At 40.4% G+C, this 24,636-nt stretch overlaps 1 protein-coding gene across 1 annotated transcript in view; it reads left to right on the top strand.

The window, feature by feature from the left end:
• POT1 (protection of telomeres 1) overlaps window positions 1-24,636 on the top strand; it is a 160,012-nt gene that overhangs the window by 42,882 nt on the left and 92,494 nt on the right. Inside the window, exons 5-7 of the mRNA XM_067564316.1 lie at window positions 2,838-2,948; window positions 8,678-8,731; window positions 13,473-13,587. Of these exons, the coding sequence (XP_067420417.1) occupies window positions 2,838-2,948; window positions 8,678-8,731; window positions 13,473-13,587 (280 nt within the window). The remainder of the gene's footprint in view (window positions 1-2,837; window positions 2,949-8,677; window positions 8,732-13,472; window positions 13,588-24,636) is intronic.

Below are 24,636 nucleotides of genomic sequence, written 5' to 3'. Positions count from 1 at the left end.
AGGCCTTACATTTTTATATTTTGAAATAAAATAAATAAAAAATCCTAGCAGGTAAAACAAGAGACTGAGCATCTATTTGTGACTCTCTCACTGATTTGCTGTGGCCAAAGGCAGTCTCAATTTCTGTCTTCATTAGTTTGCCTGTTTGTAAAATTTACCCACCTCTCAGATTTCTAGTGGTGTCACAACAGGATAAACATATGCCCAGTTTTCCCCATGTTTTGTTCTTGTCCTCATTTGCTACCTTATCTAGAATGTAGGTTGAAAGTTCTTTATGGCATTAGCTATATCTGTCGATATGTTCTGCAAAGTGCTCACTTACCTCTGGGGATTGTACAACTGATTGAGACATTGCTTGTCCTGATTCCGCTGAGATGAGTAGATGTTCCATTAATGCTGCTGACGCACACTGGTGAGTTTTTTCCATTGAGAGGAAGGTGTTTTAAGCTGCTATACTGGGACTGAGGAGATCTGAGGTCAATTTCAATTTTTCCACCACAGATTCCTTGTGCGACCTTGGTTAAATCATTTAGGCCCAGATTTGTAAAGGTATGTAGGCATTGCTCTGCTCACCGTTCTAGCACCTATAGCATTTTCAAAAGCGATTTAGGAGACTAAGTACCATTGACTTTCATTGAGGCTTAAACTCCTAAGTCAGTTAAGCATTGCAACACTTAGTGGAAGAACCTAAATCTGCGGCTTAGTTTCTCTGTGACTCAGGCTATGTCTACACTGTCGGCAGCAAAATCACCGTCATCAGATCAACTTATCTGGATCGACTGAGCGGTCAGTGAAGACCCGCTCAGTCGATCCAGAAGTCAATGTTATTAATCCACCCCTGCAAGTGACATAGCACTGCGTTGATGGGAACGCGGTTCCCGTCGGCGCAGTGCAGTGAAGACGGTGCATAGAAGAGAAGCACAGCAGTCGACGGGAGTTACGCAAGTTCTTTGTGTAATTTGCGTAACTCCCGTCGACTGCCGCCAAATCACGGAGGTAAGTGTAGGCCAAGCCTCAGTTCTTCAACTGTGAAACAGAGATGATATTTCCCTTTCTCTCTTTGTCTACCTTGTCCATTTAGACTGTATACTTTTTGACACAGGGACTTTCTCTCACTGTGCTTCTATAATGCCTATCACAATGAGGTCCCATTCTTGTTTAAGGTGTCTAGACACTACAATGGAGGTATTACTAAATTATGATGGGGGCTCGCCTAGAACCATGATGATTGTGTAGAAAACATTCTATGACATCTTTGTTCTCTAACTCAAGATGCTGTGGTTCATTTCCAATTGTATGATCTCACATTTCACTAAACTCCACTATTGCATAATCTGCCATTGGTAAACTAGTCAACCAATTAAAACTGTTCAGTTTTTATTTTGATGCTAAATGTCCTGCCTCAACTGAGGCTCTCACCAAAGTGTATGTGTGTCACGTACATTTTTGACCTGCTACTTTGCTTGGATGCATCACCTCAATTTATGTGAATGAGGTTACTGTGTAAATGTAAAATAGCTAACGTGTGCAGAGTATGGTAACTTCTTATTCATTTTACTTCTCAAACCAGGAAATGTATTAATCTTTTTCTTCTCCTTTTGCCCTATGACTAAGAACTTTCTCTCTTTATTCCTTTTTTGGCAAGCCACTGATACAACATTCATTCTCATATAGAACCATTTAATGCAAACAAAATCCATTATGGTTTTAGCATAGTTTTCAAATCATTGACATTTAAAAGCTATTTAAAAAAAAAAAACATAATGGAGTATCTTTACAAAAGTGGTCTCCATAAAATAACTTCCTGTTGGTTTTATGGCGGATCTACTGTTGGGCAAACAGCTTGTTTGAAAAAGAGAAGAGAGAAAGAGAGTGTATGTGTGTTTGTTTCTCCTGATTTAAAATCTTACATTGAAGGAAGAACCTTGAAAAATGTTCATATCTCTGTATCATTCAGCCTGGAATTTTGTGTCTAAATTATGTGACTTGCAAATCACTTACATTGTTAAAGAACCTGTGAACGTGTGATTTGCACATTTCAAGGACATGGAATGTTTGTATCTTGTTAGTGCCACTCTTTAGGTTAATATCTAGAATACTTAATACTTTTCTTTTTACTCTGTCCAGTAGTTAGAAATTCATTTTGGAAAAAAATGCTGCTTGCATATTTCTGCGTTTGAACTTTGGATTATATTTGAACAAAAGATGTTCCCCTTCCTTCCCTCAGGTGACGTTTCTGAGTTTGCTTCTAGTAATGGACATATTTTTCTTTCAAATGAGCAGAAGTAGGATAGTGGTGGTGGTCTTTCATTTTACAAACAAAAGGTATGAGATGGGGTTCCAAACAATGTCTGAAACAAGGAAAGGACACATTTTTCAAGGGACCTCATATACTTTTAAGTCAGAAAAGGGACTATTGTGAAATCTCGTCTGACCTGCTTCTTAATATAGGCCATAAAATTTCACTCCGTAATGCCTTAAACGAGCCCATAATGAGAGGTGACAGGGTTTTGAAGTCTGGGAATGTTTGAATCCAGAGCATTTAGTTCAAGTCACACTGTTGTTTGGGCTGTAATGAATAATTTCACATTTATTGCCCGTTGAACACCCCCATAGATTGATCAGAAACTTTCAGATCAATTTTAGAGAGTACTTGGTTGTACTGAATGCAAGTGGTGGTCCTGGTTTCATGCATGCCATTTCACCAGGTTAGGGATACCTGATATTTCATAGGGCTGTTGAAACACATGTTGTTCTTTTGAAGGTTGGCATAGGGGCACAGCATGTTAAATAAAGAACAATGTCAGTTATTCGTTTAATTTTGTCTTTTTCAATAGGACATCATGGTAGTAGCTGGATTTAACGTGGCTAAGTCACCTTCTGCAAATGAAGATGACCAACACTGCTGTCATCTGGAAGTGTCAGAAGATGCAGGATCAACCATTTATGTATGTGGGTGTACATGATTCAGTTTTGCACTTTAGATATCCCAGTCATTACTAATTTGTTATTTAACAGAAAAGAAAAAGTATAGATAGAAAAAGTATATTTCTGTAAGTACCATAGGCTGTGTCTACTGTGCCAGTGCTTACTCCGGGGTGAGAACTACAGCTTGCACCAAAGTGCTGTAACTCCCCTATGCGGATACTGCTGGTGTGAACTAAAAAGGTATCTAGTTCGTGTTTACTTAGTACTGTTTGAAGAGGAGTATGTTAAAACAAACTAGATACCTTTCAGTTCACCTTAAAAGTGTCTATGCAGGACAGTTACAGAAAAGCTCTTTGGTGAGTGCTTCACTTCACACCCCAGTAATCTAATGGGGCCATGCAGACAAACATCTAGATTGTTTATTAAGAAATAGCCAATTGTGGTGCAAAACCTTGAACATTTTTAGGTTTGAGTGGCAACTTATGGTATGTCAATTTACATTAAAAATTAAATGCAAAATCAAAATCATACCCTAATGCAAATTTAAGGTAGTACAAATACCATTTTAAAGAAGTCAATACCAATATTAAAGGCCCTCCAGCAGTGTTCATTTGGCCATGCTGCAGATGTTTCCTAGCTCATTCTTTCAAAGGGGTATATTCTGTCATGAAAATTTATATCACAAAATATACACGATGTGCAGTGGGTAATGGTTTATCCTTGCTGTATGAACCTGGGAATTGGCAGGGTCCAGAGATGTGAACTCTCTCTGCTGCAGCCCTTTTATAAAGCTGTGGCGGAGTAATAGGACTCTTAGAGTGCTGGATCTGGCCAGGAGAGAATTTCCTGATGCACACTTTATGCAAGAGAGTTTATACTGCCCATTGAAGCCCCAGATGTAGGTGGCATGTTGAGGGAGGGACTGACAGCGGAGGGATGTATCAAGAGCTGTGGCTGGGGTCACAGCATGTAGTGCTTTGGCAATTCTGTCCATAGGCAGCCAAGGATGGGCTATTGCAACTTACACAGCCCTCCAGAGCTGTCTGAGTTACTATGTGGGCTGCACTGGCACTGCACTAGCCAAGAATTGAGAGGGTGCAAAGGTCACTTAAATCACCATAAACTCTTCTCTCCCTTGGCTGTGTGTTTAGCACTATGTTTTTTAGAGGCACAGCGTAAAATCTCACCTTAACTATATTAATTTCCAGGCTGTTATTGGTTTTATTTTTTTACCTCAGCAGCACTAAAGGGTATGTTAATCTAGAGCTATATGCTCATTTTTTGTTTATTAAGAAAAAAATTAGCTTGAATAATATTAGGACTTGAATAGTGTCGGCTTTGGACACTTCTGACTTAATCACCATTCCCACATCTCAGTATCTTCTTTTGCTGCTGTTTGGCTGGGGTAATAAATCAGCAGCACATGTGTTTATGTAGCAATGGCTGTATCTTTTCTATTGAAAAGATATTAATGTTCCTTGCAGGATCTGTGATTTTTATTTCAGACCTGTTATTGTCTTTTGTCTTTTTATAAGCCAGACTTTTATAATCTTCGTTGTATTTCAATGAGAGTTTTCCAATATCCCTCATGCAAATTATCCCAGCAGCGGCTCCAGGTACCTAGCAGGCTAAACAGTGAATGTGTGCATTTTTTTCCCCTTAGAAGCCCTATTGTGATATCAAATGAGCTAGGACTGCATTATGTTGTTCTGAAAACATTTCAGCTGATGACTACTCTGATCAGGATCAGAAATGCCTTTTCAATTACTTATAACTTTTATTTTAAAATTTCTCACCCAGACTCGTATACCTAACAGCCTCATTTATAGCTAGTTATGTGCTAAGTATCAAGCTTCAAACTTCTGTTTGGCTGGAACTTTTTTTAACTGATTATATTTTAACTTGTAAATTAAAAAAAACTGAATGAAATTTCACCTCCAAAAAAACTCTATGGGTTATTTAAGCCCACACTGGAGTTCTGAACTACTGAAAAAGGGTTATAGTGCAAACTATTGTGTTGCATTAGTTGTTGGTGACAGTGATGAGATACAAATAGGATGCTTAAATACCCTTAAAAGTAATATACATGAAACAATGGGTAGCCACTTTGTGTAACATAATTTCTTAATCACAACTAGCCACAAACCAATTTCTAGAGCCCTAAAAATCCGTGGCTATCCACTTTATATCCACAGCTATCCTCATTTGTGGACCATTTTTGCTGATCCAAATTTTGTATCTAAAGCTTTGCAAATCTGCAGATATCCACTTTAATCCATGGATCACTTTTGCTGAACGTGGATTGGATGCAGATACAAATTTTGTATTCGCACAGAGCTCTACCAATTTCAAATATTTTGCTGTAATTATTTACAAATAAAATAGTGCTTAATTAGTTTTACTACGCTTATAAAACCAACTGCATGCCAGATAGATATATTGGTAGACTGGGGCTTGTCTAGATGAACAGTTAGTTCACAGCAAGCTATCTGTCTATATATCTATCCCGCATTAGCCTGCCACACAAATGTCCATGTGGACCCTGTTAATGTGCACTAACAGCTCTCTGATATGTTTTATTGTAACCTGCTTTGATTTACACTCCAGGTAGAGAATCTGGTTCACTTTGTATAGTGTACTATCACCAATTTATTTAAAATAAAACTAAAAATGACTGAGAATGGAAACATTTTAAATATTCAAAAAGGTACAGAACGTACAGCTGTTTGCTCTTACTAGTTTTAAAAAAAAAACATCATATTGGTATAATTCTGTGTCTTTGGTTCCAGTCTTCCAAACACTTTAACTTTACTCACAAGACTAGTCCTGTTTAGACCAGTGTCTTTTAAATTCACCTGCATCTTTCTTTCTTTAGTCAACCAGTTTTCCAAATCTTTTAAAGTTTCCATAAATTGCTTAAGCTTGTTGACAATTTCAATATTGTGGGATGTAGAATTATAGAAGTTCTATAGTTGGAAGAAAGGTCATAAAGTCCAGCCCCCGGTGCTGAGACAGAACCAAGTAAACCTAGACTATGCCTGGCAGGTGTCTGTCCAACCTGTTCATAAAAACCCCAGTGATGGGGATTCCACAACCTCTCTTGGAAACCTACTGCAAGCTATCCGTGTCATTAACTATTCTTAACCTAAATCTCCCTTGCTGCAGATTAAGCCCGTTGCTTCTTGTCCTATCTTCAGTGGACATGGAGTACAATTGGTCACTATCCTCTTTATATCAGCCCTTAACATATTTGAAGACTGTTATTAGGTTCCCACTTTGTCATTTCTTAAGAATTAAAATGATCATAGGTCAGGTTTCCTAAACCTTTTATCATTTTGTTGGTCTCCTGTGGACTCTTCCCAATTTGTCCACATCTTTCATAAAGTGTGGCGACCAGAATTGTACAATGTATTCTACAATGTATTCTAGCTGAGCCCCAGTGCCAAGTAGGTTGGGACAGTTACCTCCTTTGTCTCTTTTGTTAGGCTAAATATTATGCTACGGTGTACTATTTTGCAAAGGCATCACATTGCTTGCTCATATTCTGTTTGTGATCCATTATAACCCTTAGATTCTTTTCATTAGTAATACTACCAGTTAATCCTTGTTTTGTATTCGTGCATTTGATTTTTCCTTTCTAAATGAAGTACTTTGCATTTATCTTTATTTAATTTTGTTTTATTGAATTCAGACCAGTTTTCCAATTTGTCAAGGCCATTTTGAATTCCAATCCTGTCCTCCAAAGTGCTTGCAATGCCTCCCAGCTTGGTGTCAGTCACATTTTTATAAGCATACATTCCACTCCATTATCCAAGTCAGTAGTGAAAATATTGACAAGTACTGGACCCATGACATACCCCTGCAGGACCCCACTAGATTCACCATCCCAGCTTGACAGTGAACCATTGGTAACTTCTCTTTGAGTATGGTCTTTCAAGCCTTAGCTGAGTCAGCTCATGGGGAGAAACTCATGGAGAAACTTACTCAGTTTCAGTACTGCTTCTGACACGGTTTTGGCATAAGGAAAAGTGTGATAGTAGAGGAAATGGGGGACTGAGGAGATGAGGCTTGGGATAGAGGAGCAGGAGGCTCAGGGTATGGGGCTGGGGTTATCTGTCTCCCAAAAGTCCCTCATTAACCCCATTCCTGGATCACACTCATTGCTGTTTCTCCTCACACAACCACGGCAGGGCTAGGAGTGAGGCACATGGGGCTGCTATGCAGAGGCGATAAGGGATTTGCCCAAGGTCACACCAGGGCGGACACCTGAACTTCGCTCACCCCAGTCCTAGGCACCCAGCATTGGCCTTTCTGTTTTTATGTAAGGCAAAGTCTTACTCTTTGTAGTTTCATAAATTATGGAGGAAAAGAGATAAAAAGACATTCTATGAAGAGGTGACTGGCTCTGTGGATGTGGGGAAAGCAGTGGATGTGTGATATACCTTGACTTTAGCAAAGCTTTTGATACAGTCTCTCACAGTATTCTTATCAGCAAGTTAAAGAAGTATGGGTTGGATGAATGGACTATAAAATGGATAGAGAACTGGCTAGAGCATAGGGCTCAACGAGTAGTGATCAATGGCTCCATGTCTAGCTGGCAGCCGGTCACAAGCGGAGTGCCCCAGGGGTCGGTGCTGGGGCCAGTTTTGTTCAACATCTTCATTAATGATCTAGAGGATGGGGTAGATTGCACCCTCAGCAAGTTTGCAGATGGCACTAAGCTGGGGGGAGTGGTAGATACCCTGGAAGGTAGGGATAGGATACAGAAGGACTTAAACAAACTGGAGGATTGGGCCAAAAGAAATCTGATGAGGTTCAACAAGGACAAGTGCAGAGTCCTGCACTTTGGATGGAAGAATCCCATACGCAGCTACAGACTGGGAACCGATGAGCTAGGCAGCAGTTCTGCAGAAAGGGACCTGGGGGTTACAGTGGATAATAAGCTGGATATGAGTCAGCAGTGTGCCCTGGTTGCCAAGAAGGCTAATAGCATATTGGGCTGCATTAGGAGGAGCATTGCCAGCAGCTCAAGGAAAGTGATTATTCCCCTCTATTCGGCATTGGTGAAGCCGCATTTGGAGTACTGTGTCCAGTTTTGGGCCCCCCACTACAAAAAGGATGTGGACAAGTTGGAGAGAGCGCAGCGGAGGGCAACAAAAATGATTAGGGGCTGGAGCACAAGACTTATGAGGAGAGGCTGAGGGAAATAGGCTTGGTTAGTCTGCAGAAGAGAAGAAAGAGAGGGGATTTGATAGCAGCCTTTAACTACCTGAAAGGGGGTTCCAGGGAGGATGGAGCTAGGCTGTTCTCAGTGGTGGCAGATGACAGAACAAGGAGCAATGGTCTCAAATTGCAGTGGGGGAGATCTAGGTTGGACATTAGGAAAAAGTTTTTCACTAGGAGGGTGGTGAAGCACTGGAATGGGTTACCTAGAGAAGTGGTGGAATCTCCATCTTTAGAGGTTTTTAAGATGTGGCTTGACAAAACCCTTGCTGGGATTATTTATCTGAGGTTAATCCTGCTTTGAGCAGGGGGATGGACTAGATGACCTCCTGAGGTCCCTTCCAACTCTATGAATCTATGACATTGTGTTGGCTTATCTTTTATCACCTGAAGTCAGACTTGTTTTTTGTTGGAGAATAAATAATTTTTAAAATACTTGCTTAAGCAGTTTGAAATTGTATTTGTTATTACCATTGTACTGTACTGTTTCAGATTTGTAATCCATGAATCTGTTGTTTCTTCTCAGATTTATACTAAACCAAGTACAAGTACAGTCACTGCTTCAGAAACAGCATCCATGGTAAGTTTATATAGTAGTCATTTTTTAAATTGCATATGACATTTAAAAGGTTCACTGAATGTGTATGAGTAGAAATGTTTTGTCTCCTTTACTAGAACATAATTTTTAAGTGGCTATTTTGCCACTTAAATACTCTAAAAGTTTGTAAATAGTGCTCACACTTTTCCAGTGTGTTTCCTGCCAAGGTCTCAAAAAGTTTTACTAACACCCTGATCTTGCAATGTGTTACACTAGGACTAACTCCTGCATTTAAGAAAAGGTTGACTTATTTTAGTGGGGCTTCAGACAGATTCAGGAGTTCACCCATGCACCAAACATTGCAGGAATGGGCCCAAATATAGGTATATCAGCACCCTTGTGAAGTAGGAATATGGATCATTTTGCTCACCTCTGAAACACAAAATGACTTCCGGGGTGGGACACAGCTTTATAACTGTTTAGGGCAGGAAATGAAAGGCAGAAACTGAAGTAGGGGAACTGAAGCTCTTCCAACTCCTAGAACTTTTGTTTCTTTTGGGTTAGCACTTATTTGATTTAGTTTCATAATGGAAGCTTTTATTTCTCTGAAGGAATGTTGAGCCTATATTTATGTTTTTCACAAGTTGAAGTTATCTCTACCTTCCTTTGATTTAAAAACAAACAAAACTTGATGCTTGCTGAGCACTGGTGTCCATCTAATACTGCATGTTGCAGTGATTGATTTTTGTTTGCAACATCTCCACACCTACAAAGTAGAAATGTTGTGGATGAGATATTTTTAAAGAAGGGATAATTATGTAATTCATTGAAAATATCCCACAGGATTCTCATTCGCCCACTCTTTTCCTCCCAACGTTCAACTTTTTGAGGACGTGTGACTTGGGTCTTGCATCTATGTGTCCCGCTCATGCTGTTTATTTTTTTTTAAATTGTAGAATCTCTGTATCCATAATCTTCAATTAATTTGGGAGAACTGTTGTTTTTTCGTTTTTGAAAGGAACTAGTGTGCACATTGGTGGGACTTCATGCTGGGGGATGTTCAGTAAGACAGAACCCTTGAGTTAGCCTTCCAGTGCCCCAGAGGTTAAAAAAATTTTAAGAGCTAGAGAAATGTCTTTGTATGACTGTTAGAGAAGGTATGAGACTAAAGAGCAGTAATACTGCATGATATCTCTACAGAGAAGAATTATGAAAGTGTTTTATCAAGATACTACTGCATCCATAAAATGTCCTCCAATGCCAGGACGATGGACAAAGTTAAAATCAATTGATTAAAAAGATATTTTCAGGTGTGCTCTGTCATGCTTATACTGTTTGCATTTGCTTAGAGACAGTTATGTTCAAATAATATAAATACAAACTAGTTAATTCAAAATAAGGGAAACACAATCACAGAAAGAAAGGGAGAGTGAAAATCAAATATCTACTCATGCTTGCTTGCTGCCCGTGGGTAACAGATGTATTTATTTTGAGCTTTTAAAATGCATAAGGTAGACTCCTTCTCTAACACCGGGGGGGACTAAACTAGATAGCACTTTTCTTGCCATTAAAAAAAAAAAAAAAGGATGTTCTTCTTTGTATGCTTGTTCTGCCTATTCCATGTTAGGTATGTGCGTGCCACATGCATGGTTGCTGGAGATTTTTCCCCAGTGGTATCCGTAGTGTCGGCTCTAGTGCCTTCTGGAGCCACTCACATATGTGCCGGAATAAGGAGCCCCACGCCCTCTCAGTTGCTTCTTATCGCCCATGCCTGTTGCTGCAACGCTTTCTCTCTTGCGTCAGCAAGGCTGTCATCCAGTCATTATTCGATTTTGCTTGATAGCATTAGTGTATACAGTTTTTATATTTGTTGTATATAATAGTTAAGGATTAGATTTTTTCACGGAAGTCATGGATTCCGTGACTTCTAGAGACCTCCATGAAATTATCCTCTTCAGCTTCTAGGGCTTCAGGGAGGGGGCAGCTCTCAGCAGCTGTGGGGGACCTGCAGTTCTGAGCCACTGCCAGTGAGGGCCCTGCTGCAGTCAGCTGCAGCAGAATCCCTGGCTCCGAGCTGCTGCCGCTGGTGTCAGGCATCCTGCAATTGTCCAGCGGGAGGAACCCCTGAAGTCCCATCGGCCCCCACAGCTACTAGATGCCACCAGGGACGTAAGAGCCCTGACCCGCTTTTGGGTGGCAGGGAGATCCCACAGTCATCAGCCCCCACGTGGAACCCTGCACCTTCCAGCCTCAGCACGCAGACCTTCAGATGCAGGCAGGGATGGACCCTGGAGCTCCAAGCCGCCACAGGTGACCCGAAGCTGGGAGCTGCAGCACTTAGCAGGGGGTCCAGAGCCACTTGTTGCAATTGCTGGACTCTCCGTCTCGCACAGTGGGGCGAGGGCTGTCTCCCTCCCCCTTCGGGCATTTGGTCAGCCCCACTCCCACCCCCCATTATTTTTAGTAGAAGTCACAGGCAGGTCAGAGGCTTTTTGTGAATTTTTGTGTATTGCCAGTGACCTGTCCATGACCTTTACTAAAAATAACCTTGACAAAATCTTAACCTTAATAATAGTATAAATAGTTAGTTTAGTGGTAGAGCATAAGACCCCGTTGTCGGGGGACTTATTGTTCCTGCGTCTGGGTATGCTCCAGTTCCTGCGTTTCAACCCTTTGCTTCCTATGGGAAGCTCGTGCCTGTCAGTGACCTGCATGCCAACTGCGTGAAGTGCCTTGGGGAGTCACCTGCGAGATATAAGTGCCAGATTTGTGGGGACTTCAAACCCGGCACTAGGAAGGAGCAGGATAAAAGACTCAAGGCTATCCTTATGGGAGCCACCTTTTGACCTGCCTCAGAGCCCAACCACTCTGATTACGCACCAAGCACATCAGCCTCGATACAAAGTGTGCACCGGCATCACCCTCTTCTCTGCACCATTCACCATCTCCGATGCTGAGGAAAAAGCAGCTCCCTGACAGGGTGCTTGCCGGTACAGAGGAAGAACAAGCAGACAGAGTGTGAATCGAGCCAGGCCACTCTGCTATCCCGGGACCTATATCAGCACCATTGACTCCACCAGGAACATTGAGTCCGGTGCAGTACCTCTTCCCAACCCCAGGCATGACCAACAGCCTATCAGTCCCGTCAACACCAGAAGCCTGCTATCCTGCTGGTTCCCCCAGCTGCATTGGGACACGGCAAGTTACTGCACCCGAACCTCACCTCTATGCACCTGATGATACAGTTACAACATGGCTGAACCTTGAAGAGCAGGCCTGTTTGTAACAAGTTAGACGGGTCTTGTTAGGTAGTAGAAAACCTTCTACCAGAGCAACTTACCTGGCAAAATGGAAACATTTCACTTGCTGGACCTCTGAAAAGAATCTCTCTCCATCTCGTTCTTCACTGCAGATCATTTTGGACTATCTGCTCCATCTAAGGGAGCAGGGCCTGGCTCTTTCATCTATAAAGGTCCACTTGGCAGCCATCTCAGCCTTTCACCCTCCGGTGAATGGCAGGTCAGTGTTTTCTCACGAGATGACGGTCAGGTTCCTCAAAGGGCTGGAAAGGCTCTACCCTCAAGTTTGAGAGCCTACTCCACCATGGGACTTGAATCTGGTTCTGTCTAGGCTTACAGAGCCCTTCCTTTGACCCATGAGCCTTGCTCCCTGCTTCTTCTCTCTTGGAAGATCACCTTTCTGGTCTTGATTACATCAACCAGAATAGTCTTTGAGATTAGGGCCCTCACATCAGAGCCATCTATATGGTTTTCCTCAAGGACAAGGTCCAATTGCATCCCCGTCCCATTGCATCCCCATCCAACCTTCCTGCCAAAAATGGTGTCACAGTTTCATATCAGTCAGGACATCTTCCTGCCTGTTTTTTCCCCAAAACTTCACAAGTCCACTGAAGAGCGGAGGCTCCATACATTAGCCATTAAGAGAGCCCTTGCCTTTTACATTGAGAGAAGTAAGCCTTTCCGCAAGTCCACGCAGCTCTTTGTAGCAATAGCAGAAAGGATGAAAAGGCTACTGGTGTCATCCCAGAGAAATATCATCCTGGATAACTGCCTGTATCAACGCTTGCTAAAAGCAGGTGATTGTCATGCCTCCATCCATTCTGACAGCCCATTCCACCAGTGCCCAAGTATTCTTAGCAGCTTTCCTTGCTCAGGTACCAATCCAGGACATCCACAGGACCATGACATGGTCATTGATGCATACCTTCTCATCCCACTATGCTATCACACAACAAGACCATGACAATGCCAGTTTTAGGAAACCAGTGTTGCAATCAGCACGTTCTTGAACTCTGAGCCCACCTCCAGGGATACTGCTTGAGAGTCACCTAACATGGAATGGACATGCACAAGCACTCAAAGAAGAAAAATGGTTACTAAGCTTTCCTAATAGTTGTTCTTCGAGATGTGTTGCTCATGTCAATTTCATGACCCGTCCTCCTACCCCTCTGTCAGTCACTGGCAAGAAGGAACTGAGAGGGCATGGGGCCGGCAGTGCCCCTTATACTGGCACATACACGCACAGCTCCAGAGGGCACTAAAGCCGGTGCTACAGATACCACTAGGGGAAAAATCTCCGGCAACTGTGCACGTGGTGTGTGCACATCTAACATGAAATGGACATGAGCAACACATCTTGAAGAACAGTTATGAAAGGTTAGTAACTGTTTTGTATTTGGGATGGGAGGGTTAAAAGAAATTTTGAATTGATATTTTTAGGAAAATGTTTTCCTATGTACTCATTTTTTATGGTCTCTTTCCAGCCTGTTGCTCCAAAATACACATATACTCCTCTGAATCATCTTAAAGGTGGAACAATTGTCAATTTATATGGTGCTGTGAAATTCTTCAAGCCCCCATATATAAGCAAAGGAACAGGTATGTACTGTATCAAACAGAAAATTTTAAATTTCTTAATATATTTCAGACTGCCTGGATTGGTTCATGACCTTGAATCTACCTCAGGGCAGACTATCAAAAAGCAGGGCGGACACCCCAATTAGATTTCACCCATTCAGTAACATGTGAATTCCTGAAGTAGTATTACAGTCTTTCCATGGAGTCACAGACTGTGCCCTTTTGGCATTCCAGTCTGATCTTGCCACTGAGGCAAGCTGGACTTAGTGGTAGTCAGTTGCCATACACCAAAGATCACAAAATATTCAGGTTGCTTCCAGGCCCAAGACACCAGTCACTTACTCTAGGTCAATTTGTACTTAAGATTTCACACCAAAGACAGCCTCCAACCCTGTGAGAATCAAACAGCAAAAGAGATTAATTTTTTTTTTGTTCACTATCTTTATTTCCTCCTTCCAAAATTCAAGCTGATGGGACAATCCCTTCTTCCTGTAGTCTCCTCATGGGTGTGAAGGGGCTATTAACAAAGCAAAAGCACTTATAAAGCAAAAACTTAACTATTACCTTATAGCATGTGATAAAGGTATAATAAGTGAGATTAATGCATGTAGCAATTTACAAGCATTTCCTAAAGTCTAAACACATTGTTATAAGTTCAGTACCCATCTTAACCATACTAACACACAGGTGAAACAGACTGGTTTCATGTGATGAATTAGTCAGTCCTTGACTGAGGCCTAAAGCCTTGGCAAGAGCTGGCACCTGGTCTACCACCATCACAATAAAACAAGTAGGTTTTTCTGAAGCCTTTCTCATTTACAGCACAAAAGCAATTTTCAGTTTACTGATATTCCACAGAGGGTAAAACTAAGGAGAATAACAGAAGGACATCTGAGCTTTATTCCCCAAAATAGAGCTCTTAAACTTTCCTTCTTGCACAGTTCATGTGGTTCAGTTTAGACAGAGTGATGGAGGAAGCAAGTAGAAAATGGATCTCTTGTAGTAATCATCTATACAAATTAAGGAAGAAGATTTGAAGCACAGAAACCCAGCACTTATCCTTGGGGGAATAGATTGTTCTGCTGTTGTGTATAATTCTTTTTTGAGATTTTAACAATGAATGCAGTTATGCTGTACTATATATGTGACACTATTTTGTCTCTCACATAAAGCAGCAATTCAAAGCATAAATTATCCATATTTCTCATTATGGGAACACTTGTTGTTTGTGATGTTGTGCCCAGAGGCTGTGCTCAAGTTCGGGGCCCCACTGTGGTAAGTTCTCCATAAACACAGAGATAGACAAAGTGTCTGCTCCATTTATTCAGAGTGAATCAAAATTCTGTGCTGGTTATTCAAAGGCTTCAGTATGTTTTAAGGATTTATTTTGAACAATGTCATTGGTAAAAGTGAAGGTAAATGGTCTGTTGTAACTGCTTTTAAAGTTAGAAGCTTGATGTACACACAATTTTAGTATCCGTATTATGTCAGTTGGGGTGTGATTTTTTTTTTAAACTGAAATATTTATACCTATCCAATCCTTAGTGTATACAGTTATGTCAATATCAAGGTGTCTTATGCCAGTCTAAATTATTTTTCTTCTCATATGGGAATAGCTATGCTGGTATAAAGCATCTATATGTTATAATTGTGTCCATACTAAGGGGTTGTACTGTTTTAACTCTATGCATGTAGTTAACTCAATAGCACACAAGAGTTCTATTATTTTATCAGGAAGTGCAATAGTATTTCATCTTTACAATTATGAAACACGATGTATAACAAAAAAGTAAAAATCATGAGACACTGTAATTTAGATGTCAGATCTTTAAAAATAGATGCAGTCATTAGAAACTGAATCAAGAGCTAAAAGTGGTCCATCTGCTGTTACGGCGATCATAGCATATGTTTTACTATTTTTTCTCTTGAAACTAAATTAAAATGAATGTCATTACTTTCATGTCAGCATATTCCTTGATACACACTCATAATACAATTTTAGTGTATCTGTAGAGCAGTGTGTCTAAACTATAACTTTTGGGGGTCTTTATTTAAGATGACAGTCTTCTATTGGTTATTTTGTGTTTCAAGAAGTAAATACTTGCTGGTAGAGAATTCTATGAGAGAAAGTCAAACAACACTGATTATGTTTTCTGAAAATGATGCTTTTTGACAGTAACGTAGACTAATATAGGTGAACAAACTCTAGCTGTCCTGTGTTATAAATATTATTGTGGCTATTACATTATACACTATATATTCCTAGGTGTACATAGAAAATAATGGTGAAAAATTCTTAGTCAGAATCTAATTTATTTAGACTGGGGGTGGATAGATATTTGTTCCAGCACATAGAGTTGGAAATATATAAAATATTTAATAGATGTGTGCGCGCACACAGATATGTATATTATATGTTATATTGAGTATACCTTGTTTTTATATTGTATTATCAAGATATACTAGAACTTTTATATTTATGATGCTGTTTTTGGCCTACGAAAGTTAAATGATAAAAGTTGTCATATAAATGTATAATATTAGGGCCAGAAAACATCATTTGATGCAGTCTGATGCCTCCCTCCACCTCTTTGTGTTTTTTCTGAAAATCCATCATTCCCACTGTCACGAACCTTGGGATCGGGTTCCTTCAGCTGAGCCTCGGGCTAGCCAGTACACCCTTCAGGCAGCCCTGATTGGCCAGTCCACCTGATTGATTGAAAGGAGCCAACACATTTGCATTTAATCACAGCAGCAGCAGATTTCTGGCTGTTCAATGCTTATACTTGCAGCTGTGATTGCTCGTGTGACTGCCTTGTTCCCAGCCTTGCTCCTGTCCTCCTCCAGTCTGCTCCTGCCCTGTTCCAGTCCTGCTCCCTTGCCTGTCTTCTGTCTTCTAGCTCTCACCACTAGGTCAGATCACGACATCCTAGTCCTGACACTGTGTTCTGCATAACCTGTTTTTGATCATCTGTGATGTTGGTGTCTGTCACCTACTCATCTAGTCTCTTTATCCAATTGCTCTTAGGGAGGAAGTGGGTAAATGTATGAAAATCCAGTTTGTTGAAATCTGTTTTAAAAGTTGTGACTTTCTGGTTACCTTTTCTGGTCCAGAAGCAGAGTTCTGTGAAGCTCGAAAATATGTGTTTTCCACCAACAGAAGTTGGTCCAGTAAAATAAATTACCTCGTCCACCTTGTCTCTCTATTTGAAAATTAGTCATTCCTACAGTGTAAAATTGGAATTGTTGGAATTCTCATCGTCAAAGTCCCAATAGCCACCATTTCCTACTCTCTTTTCCACAGCATCTGTTGTGAAATGTAATTAAATGTTAAATAAAAAATGAGGTTGATATTCTTTATAAAATTAGATGAGAAAAATAACTCTAATACTAAATACAAAGTTCTCTTTTGCATGGTAAATCACATCTCTGATATTCCCTTTCTACCAAATTCCCACTTAAGTCAGTGAAAGGCCTGGTTGTAAAGGGAGAGCAGAATATCAGAGATGAGTGTGACGTTCCCCCCTGCAATCTGGACTGGTTTGTAGCTGTGTCACCCCAGTCCCTCACTCCTGGGCCCTGATTTACTCTGCTATACTGAATAAACCATCCACTACTGGGTCAGCCACTCCCAACTTTCTGTGAGTAATGGGTCCCTTACCTAGTGAAGGAGCACTTCTGGCCAGCTGCTAATGGGATTGACCCCCAGCAAATACCCCCAGTCCCAAGTGCAACCCCAGGAACTGCCATCTTACAGAGTTCAGTGCTGTACACTGCACCTTGCAAGCTCATTACATTAGTCCATCAGTTTATCAAAGAAATTAATATGCACCAGCTCTGTCACTCTAAGTGAAGTCTCCACACACACACACACACACACACACACACACACACACACACACACACAATCCATGTGTACTGCTTTAAATAAAACAAACAAATATGTGTATTGATTACAGCAAGATTTTAAGTGATTATAACCCAGAAAAATATGAATCAAGGCTAGATCACAATTAACTAAAAAATAAATCGCATTCTAAACTAAATTCAACACTCCTGCAGCCAGACACCGCCCCCCCTCCCCACCCCTGGCACCCTCCCATGGACAGTCTGTCAGTGTCCTTGATGTTGCTTTGTAGATGAATTCCAACAGAGAGCTCCAGAGACAAAAGCCTCTGCCTTTAATATGCCCCCCCTCCCCCCCCCCCGCCCGAGTCAGGTGATCAGCCATGTCCAGCAATGGGCATGATTTCCTCCACTTGAGCCAAATGAGCGTCGTCTTATCAGGTGCTCAGGCCAGTTCATTGTGCCTGTATGCATGGCTTTGCTTGGTGTTTGTCTGGATCTATTCAAACGATGTGAGACACACTTTGGGTATATTACATAGCAGTGTTTCATATCTGTACATATGTGACATTGCAGAAAACATGCTACCATAACAATAATGTTCAGTATACCATGGGCATTCCAAAAACACGTTACATAACATACTTTGCATTAGACAATACACAGTTATACTATAGTATAGTTCGACTATAAGGGTGAACATGATTGATACACAAATCACACTATAAGGGTGTACATGGTGTACAGCATTTCACAATGAGGTCCACCACATGAATCAGAGAATAGAATATTGACCCAAGTTATGTAAAGGGGATGATAAGTTATGTCAATATTGGTTCACACTATCTAGTCCATTCTACACAATATGTGTTGTGGTCTTTCTGTCATGAAGCGAACTTGTCAGATTCTTACGCTACATGGTGCCTATGCTGGATCTGTTAAAATGTTATCAATTTTTTTTAAATTGAAAAATTGAATTCACTATAACATTCTGAGCCATTAATTTTAATCAGAACATATTTTCCCCCACTATGGATATAGAATTGCAAAGATTACATTTTTCAGTCCTGCTTCAGGATATTGCCGGGGGCGTACTATGGAGGCAATTTCCTCTAGAAATACATTAGGTTTGAAATGTAACTTCTTGAAAGGTAGAAATCCTTTTATTTCTCTTTCCTTGGTTCTTGTAACTTATGTTATCTGACAACAAAAAGGGCAAGTAGACAATGAATCAATTGTAGAAAGAGCACCTCAGATCTAAATATTGCTAACAAAATCATGAGGTTTTTGACTATTACCTATTAAGTTTTCTGAAGATATCACAACCACCTCCCTTAACTGGTAGTGGAAACAGTAAGCCCCGGAACTGTAATTGGATAGACACGAGAAGCCTCTTTTGAGTTTAGTATGACTGCACATGGGTGCAAGGGGCTGCCCATTTAGATTCAGTTGCATGATTGGGGCTTTAATGTTTATTTCCATTATGTGCCCTTTTCCATTAAGGGAGACTAACTTGTTGCTACTGGGTGCACCATTAAAAAATTATTGAAATTATTATCCACAGACACATATCCACAATGTGCTGAATTTCTGTCATTAGCCGTCCTTGCCAATCTGAAATTCTCTGGTTATGAAAATAGTCTATTTATAAACAAAGTTTTTGAATTGTCTCAGTTCAATTTGTTACAGCTCCTTTAGTTACTTATATCATAAGTAAATTTACCTAGATTTTCTCAAAATGTATTTGATCAGATAAAATTCTGAACTCTTTTTTGCTTTAGCTGCTGCTGTTATGACACAAATAAAGTAAAAGATATAGTGATGCCAACTGATTTTATTGTGAGTCTAGCCATATTTAGTATTTTCCTTGATGTTCCAGCTGCTGGAGTCAAGTGATTACTTGACAATCTCACTGCTTAGTTTTCATTACGTACAAACACAAAAAAGCTTCTAGGCCTTATGCTTGTGGGGAAAATAGAAAACATGGAGAGTGCACCCTAAAATTCAGAAATCAGAAGACAAATTAAAAAAAACTTCATACTTTGATTTTAAGTTAACCTCATGATTTTCAGGGTCTGACTTGTGCCTTTCAAACCCAGGGGGTTGGCATTGTTGAGAACAACACTGAGAGTCTCCTAAGCAGACTCTAGGAGAAGCAAATCTGATGGAAATCTTCACCTGCATCCTCAGCTTCTCCCCTGCTTCAGTGCAGCTGGGGAAGAGAGGAGCCTATTGGGATTCTCATCAGGGTATTACCTAAGAATCCAATTCCCTTTACCCCATTCCCACCCTTTCGTATCACCTATAGGTGACTGGTAAATTTTTCAAGCCTTGAGAGTGTAGCACAGTATACGTCCTCTTTGTTACTGTGACGGGTATGGCAGTTTCCTGCAATATCCTGGACAAACTTTATTGAATTAAGTTTAATATCATTAGAGTTCATTGCACTAAATGACTGGTTTACATATCCTTCCGGGCCAGGGACTGTGTGTATTTTCATGAGGAGAGCTAGCTACAGTTCCTATAGGAACTGAGAGCAGTGGGCATTGTTCAGGCAAATTTACTCAGGTTGTAACACCTCCAGAAAAGTATCACCACCTCGCATATACTGGTTCATACTGTATTCTCTAGGGACCAGCAGACAAAGAAAGGACTTTTGGTTAAATAGGCTGAGTTTAAACTGACTTGATGCCTTGTTTCTGATCCAGCAAATGGATGGAACATCTGGTCCACAGGAGGCCCCAATCCTTAGGGAGGGGCTGTGGAAGGTCTTTGGCCCACTGAAGCCCCTTAAGACTTGGGAGTTTATTCTGAGCGAAAGCTGTTATGAACATATGATCACATAAAACCCCATGGGTGGAGTGTGAAGGACTGTTCACTTGCCAAAGCCCTTGTTGGAGTTGGGGTGATCTCGGTAAGCTTGTTAGCATGCAAGTTCTTTCATTATATTAATATGTTTTCTCTGTAATGCCTTTACCTTAAGAATAAATGTGCTTCCTTAGAAAGGTTACTGTGTGGTTACTTAACTGTGGGGTAATTACACTGCTTGCAGTCTCTGAAGAGAAGGCAAAACAGGTCTGTTTAGGCAGTCTGTCTTTTGATGGGATATTACAGTGTAGGCAAGGAGCTGTACAGTCTGGAAATACTCTGTTTAGAAGGGAGAAAGAGGCGCGTCTCCGCCTCAGAAAGATGATGGCTGAGGAACTGGGAGCCTGGATGGGTGCCCTTGCTGGATCATGGGGGGAAATACCCGTGCAGTTACCCTGAACTGTGACACTTATCATTGTAATCTGTTCTGTGAGAGAAGTAACCATAGTGAGGAATAGTTCCAATCAGTTGAATGATCCAGGATGGCATTGAGACAAGGAGATGAAAATTATTTGTCAATTGCCTGAGCAGCTTAAATCTTACAATTTTGCTAGTCCATTACCAAATTTTGATTGCAATTAAAGGAATAAAACTCTAGGTTTACCACTGGGATAATCAGAAAAATTATAGATGTTTACAACAAAAAGGCATTTGGCAAAGCATCAGAAGAAGGCAAGATTTGTTGTTTGTCCAGCTGTATTAACTAAGGGTTTGGGACTCTAGTAGGTTGTCTTATTCACTGACTTACATTGGATTGATGGAATTTCTTTGGGCAACCTTAAAATCCTAATATATTTAATTCTTCCCAGCTGTGTAACTAGAATAAAGTTGAACACACGCAGACAGATTGCCAAAGAACAATATTTAATCTATTCATGGGTCTCCAAACAACACCAAATCTCTTTAACTCTGTGACAAATACATTATTTGTTTTAGAATAGTTTGGTATGTCTATTGATGATTTAATGTTTTTTTAAAAGTGCTTGCCTAGAGGTAATTAATAAAATTCTTAGATATTTTTCAAGGATATTATTGGTCAACATCCTATGGAAGAGAAAAAGAAAAATAATCTTTAGATCTTATTCATCTTATTGAGGCCTGGGCTCCAGTTTCATACCACAGATGAGCTTGCCTTATTGATTCCATTTATTTGTAATCCATCCACTTCATATAGTTGCTGGCATGTCTATGGCTTTTTCATACAGTTTGAGTTTTTGACCATAGCTTTATCTCCTAGAAGAGAAGGAAATTGTAGAGAAAAATCACCAGCAGTCTAATGCACTCAGAACTTTTCATAGGTTTGCTTAAGAGTTAGGCATGGACAAGAGAAAAGGTTCTTAGAGGACTCCTATGACAGCTTCCAATTTTCTTCCACAACTGGAAGTATTTATTCTTATAAGGACCTTGTCAATGTTGGTTCCACTTCTGGCGTGTCTTTAATGTAGCATCACATGTGTCTAAGTCTGTGGAGCAAAGATTTATTGCTAAATTATTTATACATCACAGATGATGAAATGGAGGGTAAAGTGGGAAAGCTTGACAGGAATGTCTAAGTGATTAATGCAGTATCTCAAGGACAGAGGAACCCCAGGGATCCAATGTGTTTGATGCATAATCATGTGGCCTGTTCCATTGACAGACAAACTCTGTCCCTCACTTCCCCACTGAAACAATGTGGGGGAATCTCCATGGGTGGAGCTTTGTGGAGATTTCCTCCTTCAATGGATTTCTGCAGGTTGGAGCAACCTGTTCTCCCTATTCATAATGATCACACTGAGGAGAATTTATTTCCTTGTGTATTCTTTTTACGTATCTCCCCTTTCCTACTCCACTAATATAATACTGAAGGGTGTTTATTCTCTGTGGTTTCTGTTCTGTGGAAATTGTTGCTGATTATCTGACATTCCTAAACTGAGGGTTTATTATCAGGCTTTACCTTCAAAAGTTCAAAAGAAATCTCCCTAATTCAAAAAGGGATTTTTTTCCCCCCTTACTGATGGGAATAGATCATTAGTATGAATTATTGATTGGTATGTGTCTTTATTTGTTTAGAGGAGCTAGGCAAGTCTGAGTTTAAAATGTTTATGTGCAAAATTCAACAGGTTATAGTATCCTTTTGAGAAAAAAATAAACTAGCAAACCATGAGAGGTATGCTTGACACTGTTGGAAAAATATCCAAATGAGGTTCGTTTGCCCTGCACCAGGAAAAGAGATCCACGCAGGTAGTTGGGCAGTCTCCAAGTTTTATTTCTGCAGAGGTCGGACACTTCCCAACAAGTGGTCAGTGTGAGACCCCGAAGGCATGCTCTCTTGCATATTTATACAAACACAAACAAAGAAATTATATATGCATAAATTCTTAATGCTTATTGGTACACTCAAATTATTATTGTTATTACTGTTAACATTACACTTTATACTTCTTCTAACTATAAACATATGCATAACATAAAAATAAGGGCAAAAGGTTTCAACTTATCTATCAACATTGTCTAGACTATGTCTCAAGACTGCAAAAAAACAAAAACTAAATTATAACTGACTCCTCGTTTCTTCTGTTAATCTTTCTCTCTGACCTTGGCAGGGAGAAGCACCATAAACATATTAAAGAGGAGCGGGAGGGTAATTTCAACATAAAGCAGAACACTAAAAACAACAAAATGGAGTAACTGTGGTCAAGCAAACAATTATTTTCTTTCAACACTCTAACGGTGTGACTTCTTTGAAAGTAAAAACTGCATGCTAAATATTTAATTTTATCTTTTAGATCTTTGACTGAAAATGTCAAATGCTGAAGACATTGTAAATGTCTTGCACTTTTAATAAATGTGCTACCTTGTATTTTCTGTTTTTATATTGGTTCTGCCCCTCTTCTTGGCTTTCTAATACAATATGTATTGGTCCTTATGTCTTTAAAAAAGAAAAGTGGCAACAGCAGTGGAAATATATATTTTAATCAAAACTGCAGTTTTACTCTACACACAATAAATATTCCATATGTTCCATATTTTTAGTTTCTGATACATTCTTGTTTCCTTTGAGATTTCTTATAAAGCAAGTAATATACACGTCTTTTGTGGGGGGGAAGCTACTAATTCTCAAACAGAGGGCTGGATTTCAGCCTCTGTTGTTGAATATACATTGCCAGGTAAAAATTGGAATCTCTACTGCTTTCCTTGTTCAGAAGCATATTTTTTGGACCGACACTGTGTTAGAAACTGACCTAATGTTTCGTAAAGTGCTTTTCCTATTATCAAGAGCAATTTCATTCCTTGGCATAATTGTGATTGATTCACTCTACTGTTTTATTACTGAACTCTCTGCACTTTAAATAGTTCTCAGCTGTGATTTGTCATTTACAGCAAGTACAAATTCCCACTGTTCAAGTGGATAGTGCAGTGGTATTCAATAACCTAGTTAACACTCCATTTTATACATCTGTGACATATTTTATGCCCTGTACTCACATATTTACCACCGTTATATGATTGTAGTATAATTATACCGTATGAAGTATATGATATTCTTTGTACAAAGTATGCCTTGTGGTGTATCATTTGAAAAGTTTGATTTGATGAACCTCATTATCCTGTTGAACTGTACGTATGACAAGTTATGACATTTTGCTATATGTTTGTTTCTGAAACATGTTGTGAGTCTGGGAAACGCCCACAGACTAGCCCCTCAGAGGGGACAAAGAAACTGCAAACACAGAGCCTTATATATCGAGCCTCACATAGACAAAAGGTTTGAGCGAGGAATTTGCAGCTCACCTGAGAGAGAATACATCTCTCACATACACAGTAGACTGACGGTTAGTCTACACTACAGAGTTTTGTCAACAAAAGGCAGCAAAATAGTGGAGGTGTGCACACTGAAAAGCACCTCCCACCGATGTAACTCCCCCGCTATGCCGACATAATAAAACCACCTCGACGAGAGGCCTGGGGTTTATGTTGACATAGGTAGGGTGACGCAGTGTCAATGTAGACGTGTCTACATTGACACCGCGTCACCCTTTACATTGGTAGTTAGCTGTCATTTTTGTCCATTTCACGGCTCCAGTGGAAAACCATCTGGGGGCGAAAAGCTCCGGGACGGCTGGACCTCGACTTCCGGCTGGGAGCCAGGAAGAGAGAAGTCGTGGACAGCTGGATCCCAGCTGCCAGCTGGGACAGGAGAACCTACAGGCGGCTTCTCTGCCTGCTCCAGGTGGGAAGCCTGGCAGCCTTGTCAATTTCACGGCTTAGCCCTTCCGGCTCCCAGTGGGAAGATGGCAGTGCCAGAAGCCAGGACAGCTGGACCCCACTCCACAGGGGCGAGAAGCCCCAGGCTACTTCCCCCTGAGAATGGTG

Source organism: Emydura macquarii, unplaced genomic scaffold, assembly GCF_026122565.2.
Source record: "Emydura macquarii macquarii isolate MOO-44397 ecotype Brisbane River unplaced genomic scaffold, CSIRO-AGI_Emac_v2 contig_2636, whole genome shotgun sequence".
Lineage (NCBI taxonomy): Eukaryota > Metazoa > Chordata > Testudines > Chelidae > Emydura > Emydura macquarii.
Note: the sequence above shows the minus strand (reverse complement) of the source record. Positions and strands in the feature narration are given on the sequence as shown.